Source organism: Grammomys surdaster, unplaced genomic scaffold, assembly GCF_004785775.1.
Source record: "Grammomys surdaster isolate TR1022 unplaced genomic scaffold, NIH_TR_1.0 229, whole genome shotgun sequence".
NCBI classification, from domain to species: Eukaryota; Metazoa; Chordata; class Mammalia; order Rodentia; family Muridae; genus Grammomys; species Grammomys surdaster.
The window spans coordinates 2,586,381-2,602,094 of record NW_021604674.1 but is presented as its reverse complement, the minus strand read 5'-3'; the positions used below and the strand labels follow the sequence as shown (position 1 = coordinate 2,602,094).

The window sequence follows — 15,714 nt, the reverse complement described above, 5'->3', positions numbered from 1 at the left end:
GATAGATCTGTGACCTTCAGTTAGCTTGTCCTAGAGAGTTGTTGCCCAGAGCTGGTCCAGGAATAGATTATGCATTCAGTGCTTTGGAGAGACAGGCTGTGTGGGGACGTAGATGGGAAAGCAAAGGACCGAGGACTTGGCTAGGCATGAAAGTGAGCTCCGTGGTTTGGAGGAGTGAGGATGACTTAAGCGTAGGCATCGGCGTCAGAGAAGTCACAGGGTTTGAAGGATGAAGAGGGTTGTGGGTTGGTGGTTTTTTGTTTTTTGTTTTTGTTTTAAGAAAAGGTCAGCCTCAAGTTTTCTTCAGGAAGCCTTTCTGCGTGGTCCTTAGGAAGAGAACACTGATCTAAATGGTCATATTTGTTTGTTCAGATGTGAGTGAGCTAAAGCAGATTTTGCTTGCTCTGAAAGACTAAAAGTGGTCTGAGTCCAGTGCTGACACCCTGACAGGCTGTGTATGTGTGTGTGTGCTCTCCAGGCTACATTGTCTTCAGTGGACCCCGTCGAGCCAATGGCATCCAGGGCTTGCGATTCATCATCCAGTCAGAAAAGCCACCTCACTACCTGGAAAGCAGAGTAGAAGCCTTCTTGCTTACCATGGAAAAGGCCATAGAGGACATGACGGAGGAGGCATTCCAAAAACACATCCAAGCGTTAGCGATTCGCCGACTGGACAAACCAAAGAAACTCTCTGCAGAGTGTGCTAAATACTGGGGGGAGATCATCTCACAGCAGTACAATTATGACAGAGGTAATGAAGACAGAGCTGCTTTGTAAAATCTGAGGGCATCCAAGCCATTCCATATGCTAATTCATTTTGTAAATGACACGTCTTTAAAAAGTGATGTTGTTTTAATTATTATTTAATGTAACAACAGTTTCCTTCTAGAAACTGTCTTCGCCCGGTCTAAAGCTGCTCTATGTGTTATGCTGTTTCTGTTATGTCTGTGTAGCCTGAGACACTTGAGCACTGATATATGACCTGGGGGGTGAGGGGGGCGCCGTGGATTAAACTTCCAAATGCTATCCCTGAGCAATTCAGGATCTCCAGAGCTCTCCGATGCTTTCAGATTAGAAGCACTGTGTGTCCTGAGGTCTCCTGCCTATCATTCCCTTCCCATTTCATTCTAGGAGAGATAAAGCAAAAAAGCCAAGCCACAGTAGAAACCAGGAGACAGGTTTATTCCCTTTCTGGCACCACCAAACTGAAGATCTTGACCACTCACTACCATGTGAACTTGGTTTTCTTGCCTGTGGCATTTTGTTTTGTTTTATTAAGCCAAGATCTCACTACATATCTTTGGTTGGTTCTGAGCTTGCTATGTAGGATTGGGCTGGCCTCAAACTCATAGAGCTCTGAGTTCTGCCTGCCTTGGCATCCCAAGTGCTGGGATTAGAGGTGTGCACCACCATGCCTTTCTTTCCCTGTGGTTTTCTAGCAGTCAGGCCTACTGTTAATGATATTGGTGACTCCCAAGTGCCTCCCATCACTTATCAAATGTCTTTTTCATGGTTGTCATGATAATCTTACTCAGTGGTTGTTTTCCTTCAACCTCCAGAAAAGGAAACTAAGGCTTAGAAAACTCTAAGTTAACTGGTCCCTGATCCAACATCTCACTGTGTATGAACCAAACCTGGTTCCCAGGCCAAGTCTTAGCTACTGTAGCATGGACAATTACTTTACTTGGAATCTGTCTCCTGCCTACTTAGCAGTTGGTGACTTTAAAACATGGATACCTGGGCTGGAGAAAAGAGCATCAGGTAAAGATGCCTGCTGTTCAACCTGAAAACCTAAGTCTGATCCCTGGAACCAAGAGGTGGAAGGAGAAAGCCAACCAAAAGCTGGGCTGTGACTTTCACACAGACACACAAATTGAAAGTAAAATCCTTAAACTTGGAGGTGCTCAACAAGCTTAGAGTGAAACACATTGTCTTTCAGTGCAATATTTTGGACTGTTTAAGGTATAAAAATATTTATGAATTACTGCTTGGTTACCTTTCCAGATAACATTGAAGTTGCATATTTAAAGACACTTACCAAGGACGATATCATCAAATTCTACAAGGTCAGTGGATTTGTAATCTAGATTTGTTTTATTTTCTGATTAATATTTAGGTATTTAATGTGGGGGGGTGCATGCATGTCAGGCAGCTTGCAGAAGTGGTTTCTCTTCCACCATGTGGGTCCCTCGTTGTCAGACTTGACAGCAGGCGCCTTTGCACACTTTAGCCGGCTCATTGGCTCCTCAATTTTGGTTGACAGTGAACTTGCTACACTGTATGTTGCTGCTTTGAACTGTTCCAACTGGGTTTCTGAAGGTGTTTTGTAGGATTAAGGATTTGGCCTGTTACTGTTAGGTACAGTCCCTCTGTATTTCAGGGACACAGCAGCTTTTCCTTTGCAAGCTCCCTTTCTTTGTTCTGCTTCTGCCACGCTGTGTAAAAATCACTGCTGAGCTTTTCAGTGGGGGCAGGGGAGCAGAGGAAACAGTAAACAGTGAGCTTCAGAGTTTGCTGTGTCTGTGCTTCCTGGGAAGTGTCACAGAGAGAGGCACTGCCAGAGGGCCTCCAGCACAGTTTTAAGAGAATCCTGTTTCATCTAACTCTCTTCCTCTATAATGACATGAGTAGTGTATAAATAAATGCATGTCCTAGTCAGGGTTGTCTCTGCTCCAGGGAGACACCATGACCAAAGCAAGTTGGGGAGGAAAGGGCTTCTTTGGCTTATGCTTCCAAGTCACTGTTCATCACTGAAGGAAGCCAGGACAGGAACTCCAACAGGTGGGTACCTGGAGGCAGGAGCTGATGCAGAGGCCATGGAGTAGAGCTGCTTACTGGCTTGCTCCTCGTGGCTATCTCAGCCTGCTTTCTTATAGTACCCATGACCAAAGCCCCAGGGATGGTACCACCCACAATGGTCTGGGCCTTCCCCCATCAAGGCACTAAAATGCCTTACAGGTTTGCCCACAGCCTGATCTTTAGAGACATTTTCTCAGTTCAGGCTCCCTCCTCTCAAATGACTCTAGCTTGTGTCAAGTTGACATAAAACTTGACTCAGCACAGCATGTCAAGTGAAGAATTTCAAAGTCTATGCCACAGAGGAATTGTGCTTATTTAAAGTGTTACACATTCTTTGACATTTGTTGGGACCTCTAATTTACATAAAATATTTTTGTGCTTGATTGTAAAATAAGGAAAAATTAGAGTCTGTGCTTACCTTTGCACCATAGAACTACTCCCTATTTTCTACCTACTTAGCCTGGATTGTTTCTGAGTATGAGCTGTCTGATATGCTCATGTCCGATCTGGGGAGAGAGAACTATGTGTATGTTCTCTCTCTCTCTCTCTCTCTCTCTCTCTCTCTCTCTCTCTCTCTCTCTCTCTCTCTCTCTCTCCTCTCTCTCTCTCTCCTTGTGTCTTTTGGGGGCTCTGTTGTAGATGCCCGCACAGAAGTCAGCACTGGCCGTTCTCTTTAGAATGGCCACATGAACAATGAGGACAACCTAGTCACATGTCTGCTACACTAGCATTTTCCATACCCATTTGCTTTGTCACCAAGATGCCGTGGCAGGAGAAGAGTCAGGAAACTAGACAGTCCTGACTTGACTGTTTGATAGAGGAAACTGATTATACCCTACATAGTTACTATGCCACAGTCTACTCATCTGTGAATCCAGAAAGCTGCTGCTTCTTGTGTCAGCAGAAAGTGTTAGTGAAGTTCACACACATCACCTCAACGATAGAAAAGGGAGACTGCAGAGCTGGATAGGAAGCTTATGGTCAGCCGGGCAGTGGTGGTGGTGCATGCCTTTAATCCCAGCACTTGGGAGGCAGAGGCAGGCAGATTTCTGAGTTCGAGACCATCCTGGTCTACAGAGTGAGTTCCGGGACAGCCCGGGCTATACAGAGAAACCCAGTCTCGAAAAACCAAAAAAAAAAAAAGGAAGCTTATGGTCGTGATTACTGTGCCAGCATAAGGACCTGAGTTCAGGCCCCAGCCCCCATGTTGGGTGGGTGTAGTGGTACTCCTCAGAATTTCACACACACAATACGTCTCAAAACAAACAAAAAGATTCATTTGTTATTCTGTTGAGAAGATATTTGCTTGTGAGTAAAGGTGCTTATGGAGGCCAGAAGAGACACTGGATCCTCTGGAACTGGAGTTACAGGCAGTTGTGAACAGCCTGATGTTGGTGTTGAGAACTGAACTCAGACGCTCTGTAAGAGTACCGTATACTCTTAAGCACTGAGCTATTTCTCCAGCCCTTGTTTTGTTTTTTAAGGCAGAACTCATCCTGTAGCCCAGGCTGGCCTTGAACTCAGCAATTCTTCTGCCTCTGTTTCTTAAGTATTGTGGAAATACAGCTGTGTGTACTATGCGTGGTTTAAATGTGTGTTTTTGAGGAACGATGTTTGAGCCACTTCAGGGGTAGAGATGGATGGCTGGACCAGTTACTTCTGTTGCCTTGGTGGAGGAGAGCCTCTTTCTGTCATTGTACCTAAACTATTCTTATCTGTATGCATATATAAAAAGCAACATTTTGACTCGACATTTAACTCCAAGTGTACTTTGTCTACTTGAAGAGCCACAGTCAGGTGTAGGGCGTATTCACTGTCAGGGTGCACATTGTCTAATGTGCTGTCTTAGGTCGACCTCGGTCCATCATTTATATCTGTAGGGCGGCAGCAGGAAATTGCAGGGTGTCTGACTTTAGACTGAGAGCTCAGATGGCCCCTCCCCAAACTGGTAGATCTGTGACTTCAACCAAGTCACCCAAGATTTGAAGCCTCAGTCTCCTGGTTGTATAAAGTAAGAGGTTTATTGAAGGAGATATGTGATTGCCAATTTGTGACATTTATTAAATTGTCTCAGGCTTTTGACACTTTAAATTAGAATGTGTTTTCCTTCCAGATGTTATGAAATACATTTTAGCTGTGTTATTCACTTGAAGGCTGTTTCACTTTGTAAGGATAGGTATTTGTTCTCGAGCACACTCAGTTCTGTCTGGGTTCTGGGATTGTCATCCTCAAGTACTATTAGTCACATCTGTTCCCAGAAGACAGCGTCCCAATGTAACCTACAATGCCTCCAGAAGGAATGAAATGTTGCTTTTCTCTCTATATGTTGTTTATTTAAAATTACAAGAATTACTTACATACTGAGTTTGTGAACATAGTGATTATGGAACTGACTCGCTCTTGGATTTAAAAGTGAGCATATATATACCAGCATGGCTCAGTGTAGAAGAGTTACTGCTCTGACTGTCCTCCAGCTGCTGCTGTACTCTCATAGACACATCTGGAAGAAAAGGCTTTCTGATCATGTGAGCTTACGCAGCCATAGCGTATGTTAGCATCTTAAGTTCTGTGTTTGCTTTATCTCAACAAAACAGTCTTAGAGCTTTCGTTCTGGAGCCTTTTTTTTATAAAGAATTTATAAAAAGTATCTCTGAGTTCTGGTTTACCAAAAGATGGAGTCGTTTGTGTCTATAAACAAACAAACAAACAAACAAGGTTGGTAAGGAAATGGAGAACTGAAATGGAAGAGTGTTCTGTCTATTGCTTCAGTTTGACAAGAGGGAGTAAAGAGGGATCAAGGATAGATTTTTAATGCTAGGTGTTGTGGCACACACCTTTAGTAAAAAGAGAAAATGGATGAATCTCTGAGTTCAAGGCTTGCCTAGTCTACGTAGTGAGTTCTGGGCCAGCCAGGGCTACAGTGAGGCCCTGTCCTTTTTAGAGGTTTGGGAGTAGGATGAAGGCAGGGTTTCACACTGTATGTAGCTCTGGTTGTCCTGGAACTTAAAGTCACAGAGATCTGCCTGCCTCCTGAGTGCTAGAATCAAAGGCGTGTGACACTACACCAGGCTGAGACCCTATTTTTTGTTAGCTTGTTTTGTTTCTTTTTAAAAAAGATATTTGGAAGCAAACTTTTGGAAGATTTTCCAAAGCAAACTTTGGAAGCAAACTTACTAGAGTAAGAAAGAAGTTCTCAGATGAGTTATCACATGGTACTTGATGCAGACAGGCCTCTAAGCTTCTAAAAGAGCTTTGTCAAAACAGCCTTGAGAGTGCTGTCAGGAACTGTGGGTGCTGTAATGGGGCTCACTACACTACAGCCCCAAGGATTACTCTTAGATAACTAGACCCAGTTTTATGATAATCATAGTCTGTTCACAGCTGCTGAGTGGATTTGGTTTGTCCTATAATCTCTTCCCTCTGAGAACATGACATGTAACATCAGCTAAAGCATCAGAGGAAGCTTTATCACAATGTTTATCCTTCTGGCAAAAGCTAGAAAGGTCTGGCATTAGGGAAGATCAGGAGAAACTTTCCCCTGCTCTGTGCACCAGGCTTACACTGTTGTCCTTTGCAGCTTTGTTGGCCTTTGTGAACAAAGGGAATCCCCTCAGAAGAACTGAGAGATGATAAGAACACTTACATGCTGTTGACTAGGGTACAGCATTTCTCTCCTTGAGTCCACGTCAGTAACATAAGCTTCATGACAGCTTACTGAGAACAATGTGAGCTCATGCAGCAGATTGCTGATACAAGGCAGGACTCACTAAGTATTAGTTTCCAATCCTGTGATAGGTGAGACAGCCACAGCTTACCAGCAGACCTCTAGGACAGAATTGGAGAAAGTTCTTAGGGGAACAAGGGTCGTGGTTGTCCTGAGTGAAGAGCACTAGAAGAGCCAGGCATTGCGGCACAGGCATATGATCTCAGCACTGGGTAGGCTGAGGAAGGAGGATTTGAAGTTCAAGGCCTACCTGAGCTGCATAGCAATACTCTGTCTGAGAAGGAAAGAGGAAGAGGAGAGGAGAGGAGAGGAGAGGGGAGGGGAGGGGAGGGGAGGGGAGGAGAGGAGAGAAGGAGGGAGGGAGGGATAAGAAAAAAGAATGAATTATGATCACTAGGTGATCCAGACATGAGGTGGCTCAACAGGTAAAGGTGCCTACCATAAAGCTGACCCCAAACAGTAGACAGGATGTCGTATAGTTAGTTGTCTCTGACTTCCACATGTGTGCTCATCTCCCACAAATAATAAATGTAAGAAAAAAAGATCAGCCAGGCATATGGCACGTGCCCTTAATCCCAGAATTGGGAGTCAGAAGTAGGCAGATCTCAAGGCCTGTCTGGTTTATATAGCAAGTTCTAACTATGAGTTTAAGCAAATCACTTAATTACCTTGGGCTTCATTTTCCTCACCTATGAAATAAGAGTAATTCTCAGTAGTGCTAGGGGTAGAGATAACCCAGCAGTAGAGCATTTGCCTGCATGTGCAAGGTTCTGGGTTCAGTTCCAAGCACCAAAACTAAGTCTTGCTTACCTTCTTGAATCTTTTAGAGTAAAATCATGTAAGAGGAAAGAAAAGAAAGCTTCTGTCTGCCTGTCTGCCTGCCTGCCTGCCTGCCTGCCTGTCTGTCTGTCTGTCTGTCTATCATGGCTGATTCTTCAGAACCCCAGAGAGAACTTCATTTTAAGTTTCTTAGTGGTTCAAAAGCCTGACTTTGGCTTTCTTTGTGCTTAGAAAATGTTGGCTGTGGACGCACCGAGGAGACATAAAGTATCTGTCCATGTTCTTGCCAGGGAAATGGATTCTTGTAAGTATTGGATATTGACTTTTTAAAAATTTCCATTTTTCAATCTGATATTGAGCCATATGATGGCTGTCCCTCACCATAGTCACTCACCTTACAAAGTACCAGAAAGTGAAGCTCTAAAGAAAAGGACCTGAGGCAGGGTCTCTTCTGTTGAAGCAGAGGTTTGGGGGAAGGGCAGTGGAGTGGTGGAGGAGAAATCCTGTATGGGGCGGCTGTGCCAATCGGGGCACCATCTCCAAAAGTAACTGCGGGGAACCACCTGCAGGTGGCAGGGGAGGGCTGTCACCTGCACAGTCCTCTCTTGTTTTTCGGGAGGCAGAGCCTCATTCAGGTCTAACCCGGTCAGAGCAGATAAGTAGAGCTGCTGAGGATAGGCCTCACAGCCACACCCTTGAGCAGTACTTGCACAAGCACTCAGGCCTTGCAGCAAGCAGGGTGAGAACAACTAAGAAGTGTTAAGGGCCTGGTACAATTGTTTTCTTAAAAGGAATAAGTCTAGCTTAGATTTTTCTTTGAAAATTCTTGTAAGTGTGAATAAATAAAGAGTAAAGACTGTTTTCTTACAGGTCCTGTGGTTGGAGAGTTCCCCTCTCAGAATGATATAAACTTGTCTGAAGCACCACCCTTGCCACAAGTAAGAAACCTTAGGCCTTACCTGAGGCCTTTGTACTTAAAGGAGTTTGTTTCATCAGAGTAAATGAGAACCTGGAGGTTCAGGTCACTGGTGTTGTGACTGTTTGAGGCCTTCTCTAGTCTCCATCACTCAGCCTCTGCCCGTGTCTGCCTTTGCCTCTGTTCTTTCTTGCATGGTCATGTGGTTTAGGCTGGCCTCAGACTCCCTGTGTAGCTGAAGCTGCCTCTGACTCCTAATCCTCCTGCCTCACAAGTTCTAGGCATATGGGTGTGTTCCTCTACTCCTGGCTTTGCCTATGGCGTGAACTGTGTGACTGTGTGCTGAGTCATCTCCAGCCATATCTTTCCCAGACTCAAGTACTAGAGTGGCAGTGTGTGGCTCTTTCCATAGTACCTCTGTATTTACTAGTCTTCAAAGACTAGCATTTCCCTGAAGGGTGAGAAAATGGGGCAGCAGCATCAGGCTTTTGCTGGGTGTTCTAACCAGCCCATGTATGCCCAGTGAAAACCAAGAGTCCTTTGGCTCAGAATCCCATGTACCATAAAACAGACTTAATCTATGACCCTTATTATATTACACCCCATCCTACCTTCCCCCAAAAATCAATACCCTGTTTAGTCTAATTTTTAAATATAGCACACTAAAGAAAACCTTTTTCCTTTCCAGCCTGAAGTGATTCATAACATGACTGAGTTCAAGCGTGGCCTGCCGCTGTTTCCCCTGGTGAAACCACATATTAACTTCATGGCTGCAAAACTTTGAAGAGAGGGGATGCGTTCCTGTGTCTGCCAGGGCCTGGGAAAGCAGTCTCAATTTGGAGTAGTTTCTGGCTTGCTATTAGAGAGACAAACAGAACAGAGTTATCAGGCATTATTATGTAGAAATGTTAAAAACCCAAAGTAATAAAATTATAAAATCTTATAGATGTAGAATATTTTTAAAATCTCTTAAATATCTTAATTTTTTCCTTTATATTCCTTATATAAAGAAATTCCCTTATATTAACTGCTTAATCTGAAGAAAGATATCCCAATACAATCTTTCTTCCTTATTCTGTAAAATAGTCACTTATCTGGAAAAAAAAAAAGAGCTTTTTTTCTTAAAGGCTTCAAAACATTTGGAAAGGTTTACCTTTTTAAGAACCGGTCCTCAGATCTGCTTTCTATGTGATGGTTTCCTGTAAACCAACAGAAAACATTACGTTTGGCAGATAATGCACAAAGCAATGCCATGTTCCCTTATTAGTGAACTTGCTGATTAAGGCATGGTTTTAATGTTTTTATAAAATTTGGGTGTCTTTTTTAATCTTCTTAGTCAAATGCTGGAAACCCCAGAATACCCAATTTACAGTGCTAGAAACGCAGATTAACCTTACACCAAGTTCAGAATTTCTCAGGATTTCCGTGGGTTCTCTGTCATCAAATTCTGTTGACATTTCTGTTTTTCCTCGTTGGTTTGCTGTGCTCTGCCAGCAGAAACAGACACCATCCTGCTGACCAGCTTGAGACATGCTGTGCTAACGCCAGCTGTTGTAACTCCCCAGAACTCCTAGGGTGAAGTTGTGATCGGTGTGTGAACTTAAACATTTGCCCCTTTAGGGACTTAAAAAGCAGCAGATACAAAGCCACCTCTTTGGAGATACAAAACAATTGCATTCTGAAACAGCCAGTCTCCCCAAGACTCCAAACTCCCCGCCGCTCCAGTCTCATCTTGCCTTAAGTGTTATTTTTTGAATATATGAATATAAACATACAGATGATGACTGGGGTGGACTTTTAAAAAAAATATTTTTTTCACAAGATACTATTTTAGGTGAAAAATGTTACTGTAGATTTAACAGCTGTTTTAAAGTATTTGCTATTATTAAAACTTGCTTCAAGAACAAGCGTGGCTATGTTTCCACACACAGGCAATAGTAACAGAAAGCGCTCCTGTTTGTCCACCAGCTCAGGCAAAGTACAGAGTGACGTTTCTAAGTGACATTTTCCTGCCCCATATTACTTGATTTGCCAGGATTTTCTGCTGTAGAATCTCGGCTTTTCACAGCTTAAGTTTCACATTTTCCAAATATGGTGAACTTGGGCGGCTCTGGAGGCCGCTCTCCCTGTGGTGCTGCGACTGTCTTTTATCCACGTTCTAAGAGTCTCCCGGTGAGAAGCCTGTCTTTGTCCATCCCATCAGAAGACATGAGTCAACACTGCCTTCTCCTCTGCGTAATTGGCCAAGCAGCCAAGGTTGACTTTGAACTCCTTGATCCTCCTGCCTCCACCTCTCAAGTGCCGGGATTAGGCGTGCGCCACCCCGCCCAGTGTGACTATGCAGCTTTTCATCGAACTGCAAAATATGTACAAGATGAATCTAAACTTAGTCCTGAGTGTTTGAATCCATCATTGTAAAAGCAAACAACAGTCTGCTACCTTTTCTGTAAATGATCACATGCCGTTGAGTAACTTAGCTCTTTAAAAAAAAAAAAAAAGGTACAGTTAAAAGTTTGTCGTATGAGAAAAGGCATCTGAAGAGATTGGAAACAATCCCATGTCGTCTTCCATGAACCTGCACGTGGTGTTCAGTGTGTCCCAGAGCTCCCGTGTGTCACTTGGCATCCCGACCGGTTCATCTCCGTGCGTCCAGGTTGTGGTCCATGAACAGTAACATACTACCCAGAGACTGCGTGTACTCAAGCTTTGCAAGGGAGATTTGTGAAAAAGTCATGAGTTGCCAGAGACTTAAAGTCTTCTTAATCAGTCAGTGTGTAAGAGCATGTGGCACTGCCAGTGTGGCGGGCTCCTAGAGTTTTCCTGTGACACTGCCAGTGTGGCGGGCTCCTAGGGTTTTCCTGTTTACAATAAATCTGACCTGGAACTCTGTGCTTTGTGTCGTGTTATTCAGAGAACTACTTCCGCTTCCCTGTCAACACAGGATTTCTTGCTTCTGTTAGTCTGTTGAAGGAAGCAGTGGACGTGGGTGTGCTTGTGTGCATACACATAAGTGCATTTGTTGGTACCTAGTAACAGCAGTTAGTAAACAGCTGCATCTCAGACTCTTGCAGATAACTTGTAAAATAGAGGCCTCCATGTTGGAGACCAGGCTCTTGCTAAGCAGTGTCACTGACTCGAGTGAATTCATAGTTAAAAACTCTTCTCCCCCACTCAGATAAAGAAATTAACACCAATTTAACATTGGTATTTTAGTAGATACAGAGGGAGCCCTTCTCAACTCAATTAGTATTTATCATAGTGACAAAGTGAAGAGAAAAACAGTGTATGATACTTCAGTAGGTTGATAAAGAGTATTTGATGATGAAAGCTTCAGCAAATACAGAACCTGCCTCTGCCTTACTAGAGGACTTTCTGGAGTAGATACAGCTACTACTTAATGCCGGGCTGCTGACACTTCTAAGGCCCTCATGAGGTCGCCTTCTCTAGTCAAACTTGTCTCAGAGGTCCTAGACAGTGCAGCAAGGTATCAGCACTGGGAAAAATGAAAAGTTCTTCATGGGCAGCATGGTCACGTGCACAAAAATAAATCATTAGGAATCTTCATAATTGCTATTAACAAGGTCTGAGGGAAATATTGCGAGAGAGGTCAGCATTAATATGTGTGTGTGCGCGCATGCGCGCAACAGAATTTAATGTTTGAATAAGTCAAAGTATGAGGAATTTGAGGATAAAGTTATAAGAACATGGAAAAGTTAAATACTAAAATTGTAACCAGGTCGTGAGAGAGCAGAGAGGGCCTGTATCTGTTCAGGCTGGGAGAGCATGGGGCTTGGGGAATGAATGCCTTCAAAGAAGGGAAGCAAAGCAAGACTCTGGTTTATGTTTTTTTGTTTAGAGGTAAATGGAGTTGGTGTGGTGGCTTAGGCTCAACAGAAGTAGAGACAAATAGACCTCTGAATTTGAGGCCAGCCTGGTCTATGTAGGAAACCCCTAACTAGCCAAGACTACACAGTGAGACCCTGTCTCTAAAAGGGTGAGGACAGGACGAGATATACTTGCTTCTGAGGGCTGTTCTGAAATTCAGGCTATCCTGACCCTCCCCTCCTGCTCCCTGGTGCTCAGGTTATAGGCCTGTACTACCATGTGGCTGGGAAGTATGTTCCAAAAGAAGAGTTTAGATTCACTTATTTGAGGTCCTTAATGGTTGGCATAAACTTGTAAGTTCTCACGGATGTGTCTTGAGAAGCTGGTAAGACTTTGAGGTGACAAATACAAGTCTTAGAGTTTGTCCCAGACTAGTCCTGGCCATGCACACCTGTGATCCCAACACTGGGGAATCAGAGACATGAGCCCCAAGGGTCACCATGGCTCTGTAGGAAGAATCTGTCTTTAAGAAAACAAAAACACAGGGAGTGCATGTGGATAGGTAACACACCGCTTCAGGGAGCCGCTGGAGTCTATTCCAACCGTGAGTTCATCTCTGCTGTAGAACACTGTGGTCAATTATGAAATGTTATTTTTATTTTTTTTTTACCCTAATATTTTAAAATGTGTGTGTTCATGGGAGTGTGCACGTGTGTTTGGGGTCTTCTGGTGTCACTCCTCAGGTGCCTTGCACCTTATTTTAAAACAGCATCCTTTAGTGTCCTGGGGCTCGCTGGCCAGTTAAGTTGTACCACTTCTGGCTTTAAAAAAAAAAATATTTTAAAAAATTGTGAGTGTATTGAGGTGTGGGGGGGGGGTTGCCCATGCCACACCACCAATGTAGAAGGCAGGATAATAAGCGGATGGTTCTCTTTCTAACGTGTCTCAGGGCTTGGCACAGGCCCTTGGGCTTGGCAGCAAGTGAGTTACTGTCTTCCATCTTGCCAACCTTTTTTTTTAAAGACAGGGTCTCACAGTTTATTCTAGGCTAACCTTGAACTCACGCAGATTTGCTTGTCTCTGTCTCCGAAGTGCTGGGATTAAAGGAGTGTGCCACCATGCCTGCCTTTTTCGTTGTTTTTAGATGATACTCTGATCCTATGCTAGCCATTCTTTGAACTGGCCAGGGGAAGGGTGCTGCTGACAGTGCAGAGCCAGACCTGACCACCAGGGGGAGACAAAGCACTTCTCGGTGAGAGTGTTCCACACAAAGCCTGATTTCAAAGCCAAGTCCCGTTTATGTAATATAGCAATCAGCAAAAACTGTGGCAAGAGCTAGGCGTGCACACCTGTAATTCCAGAATTTAGGAGGTTGACACAGGAGGATTGCAAGTTTTAGGCTTAGCTGGAGCTACACAGCTAGACCCTGTCCAAAAAGAAAGAAGGTAGGTGAAATTATTCTTGGTCTTGTTGCTTGCCCTCCAACACATTCTTATTGGAGAAAGTGCCAGATACTGGTTTTAAAATTAGTTCGTGGCTACAAATGTATCTTATCTAATTACACGGTATTGTATCTACAGATTTTTTTATATCATTTTACTTACTCAACTGACAAAAACCAAACCAGAAAAATTCACTTCAAAATTGGGACCAGTGTGTAGCTTCCCCTCCCTTCCCCTGCCCTCCTCTTTCTCCTGAACCTAGGCTCTTGCTCGTGTTGTAAACTAAGCGCGTGCTCATACTGTACTCCCGTGCTTTACCATCCATCCTCTCTCCTACTCCCTCTCCTGGCTTTTTGGTAACTTGATCTTTCTATCCCTTTGTCCCCTTGTAGGTAAGTAGAGATGGCAAAAGAGATATCTGAAAAAGCCACTCGGGATCCTCCACTCAGGAACTTTCCCCCCATACCCTTGCCTCATCCTCCCAAGGTTCAGCGGCCGTCGCTGTTCCTGCGATGCCAGATGTGAGGACAAAGGCCACCACTAAAGATGGCAAATAGGCTCAGGCGTTCCTTCTTGGTGACCACTCTGAGCAATGACTTTGTCGGTGGGAATTACCGAGGCATGAACTTGTTTTGGAGGCATGGGAGTCACGGGTGAACAGGTTTCCGGTTGTGGATAAATTTATTCCTAGGCAATCATCACTGACATTAACTGTTGGGCTTCCGTGTAGGGCATGCATGCCGAGTGGGGAGTGTGTTGTTGGAGCCCAGAGCCCACACCAGGAGAAACAGGAAGCCATCGAGGGTTGGATCTGCTCATTCCTAACTGCACAGGTGGAGACCTCCTCAAGTCAGGGGTACGCCTTCCAGAAGCAGCCAGTCCTGCGTGTGCATTACCCCGCAAGCTAAGAGATGGAAAGAAACTGCATATTCCTCCCCTGAGGGGCCAACTGGAGGTAACCAGAGGAGGCATGACCCACAGGGTGGGGAGCGGGGGGGGGGGGGAGAGAGAGAGAGAGAGAGCGAGCGAGCGAGCATCACCCAACAATGAACGACATGAAATGGCAGAATCGGCCTTCTCACCTGGCTGCTTGCTCCTGTGACTGCCTCCGAGAGCGCGGTGTCTCCAGGCGCATGCGCAGATGTACCGGACGCACTGTGCCAGCCGGCTACCAGCTCAAATGTTACGTAACGCAACTCTGCTTCTGACATCTCCACTCATCCTCCTCTTTGTCCTCTGTGTTTACTTAAACTCTTGCTGTAAACCTCAGACTACATTTTATTCTGCTTTTTGGGGTGAGAAGTTGAGTTTCTGTCTCTTGGACCTTGATTTCCAACTAAGAATATTGTCAAATGTTAACCCACAGCTAGTGGGTTAGTTTTAGAATAGAAATTTGTGTTGGGGGAGTGTACGAATACCTATTTATTTTGAAACAGGGTCTCATTATGTAGCCCTGGCTGGCCTGGAACTCTGTATAAAGAGCAGACTGGCTTTGACTGCAGAGACCCGCCTGCCCTTGCCTCCCAAGTGCTGGCGTTAAAGGTGAGCACCACTACATCTGGCTATTCATTTTTTTTAAAACTATATTTGTTCATGTTGGGGAGGAAATGTTTGTGAGTGGAGGTCAGAAGACAACTTGTGGAAACTGACTTTCTCATCTTCCACCAGGGGCTGAAGCATAGCTTGATGTACCTCATTGATTGTAGAGTGAATATGTTTTTAAGCAAAACTATGCAAAGCAAGCAAACAAGCCTAGGCTGTTCCTTTCTTCTATCGCAGCCTGTGATTTCTTCCAGGTAGGAACGAGGCCAAGGCTCAGAGGTTATTACTGTGACGCAATGCACAGACAGCAGGCAGCAACAAGCCAATCAGTGAAAGACGGTGAGGCTTTCCACCAAGACCAGCCTAGTCTGGGGTGGTGGTGTGCACCTGTCATCCCAGCACACGGTGTCCTCCCAGACACTGATGCTAGAAAGTTGAGTGTCATCAGCTTCAAATTTCATCTTAACCACTCAGTCCCCTAAGTTGTCTCAGCCTCACGTCCTTCCCTCCTTCAGGCTGTGAGCATCTCTGCTCAGGCCCCCGACTTACTCTTTGATGCCAGGCTTTGTGTACACATGTGTACACACGTGTACACGTACACACACTCCAACTCTTCCCCCTCCCAGGCACACACTTTCCTCCATCCCCCAGGGTCTCACATAGCTGGAGCTTACCCAGGACCTGAT

At 44.7% G+C, this 15,714-nt stretch overlaps 1 protein-coding gene across 1 annotated transcript in view; it reads left to right on the top strand.

The window, feature by feature from the left end:
- Positions 1 to 11,108, top strand: part of Ide (insulin degrading enzyme) — a 95,874-nt gene extending 84,766 nt beyond the window's left edge. The window contains exons 21-25 of the mRNA XM_028773473.1: positions 479 to 751; positions 2,005 to 2,066; positions 7,535 to 7,607; positions 8,174 to 8,241; positions 8,908 to 11,108. Of these exons, the coding sequence (XP_028629306.1) occupies positions 479 to 751; positions 2,005 to 2,066; positions 7,535 to 7,607; positions 8,174 to 8,241; positions 8,908 to 9,003 (572 nt within the window). The 3' untranslated portion in view covers positions 9,004 to 11,108. The remainder of the gene's footprint in view (positions 1 to 478; positions 752 to 2,004; positions 2,067 to 7,534; positions 7,608 to 8,173; positions 8,242 to 8,907) is intronic.
- The last annotated feature ends 4,606 nt before the right edge of the window (positions 11,109 to 15,714 follow it).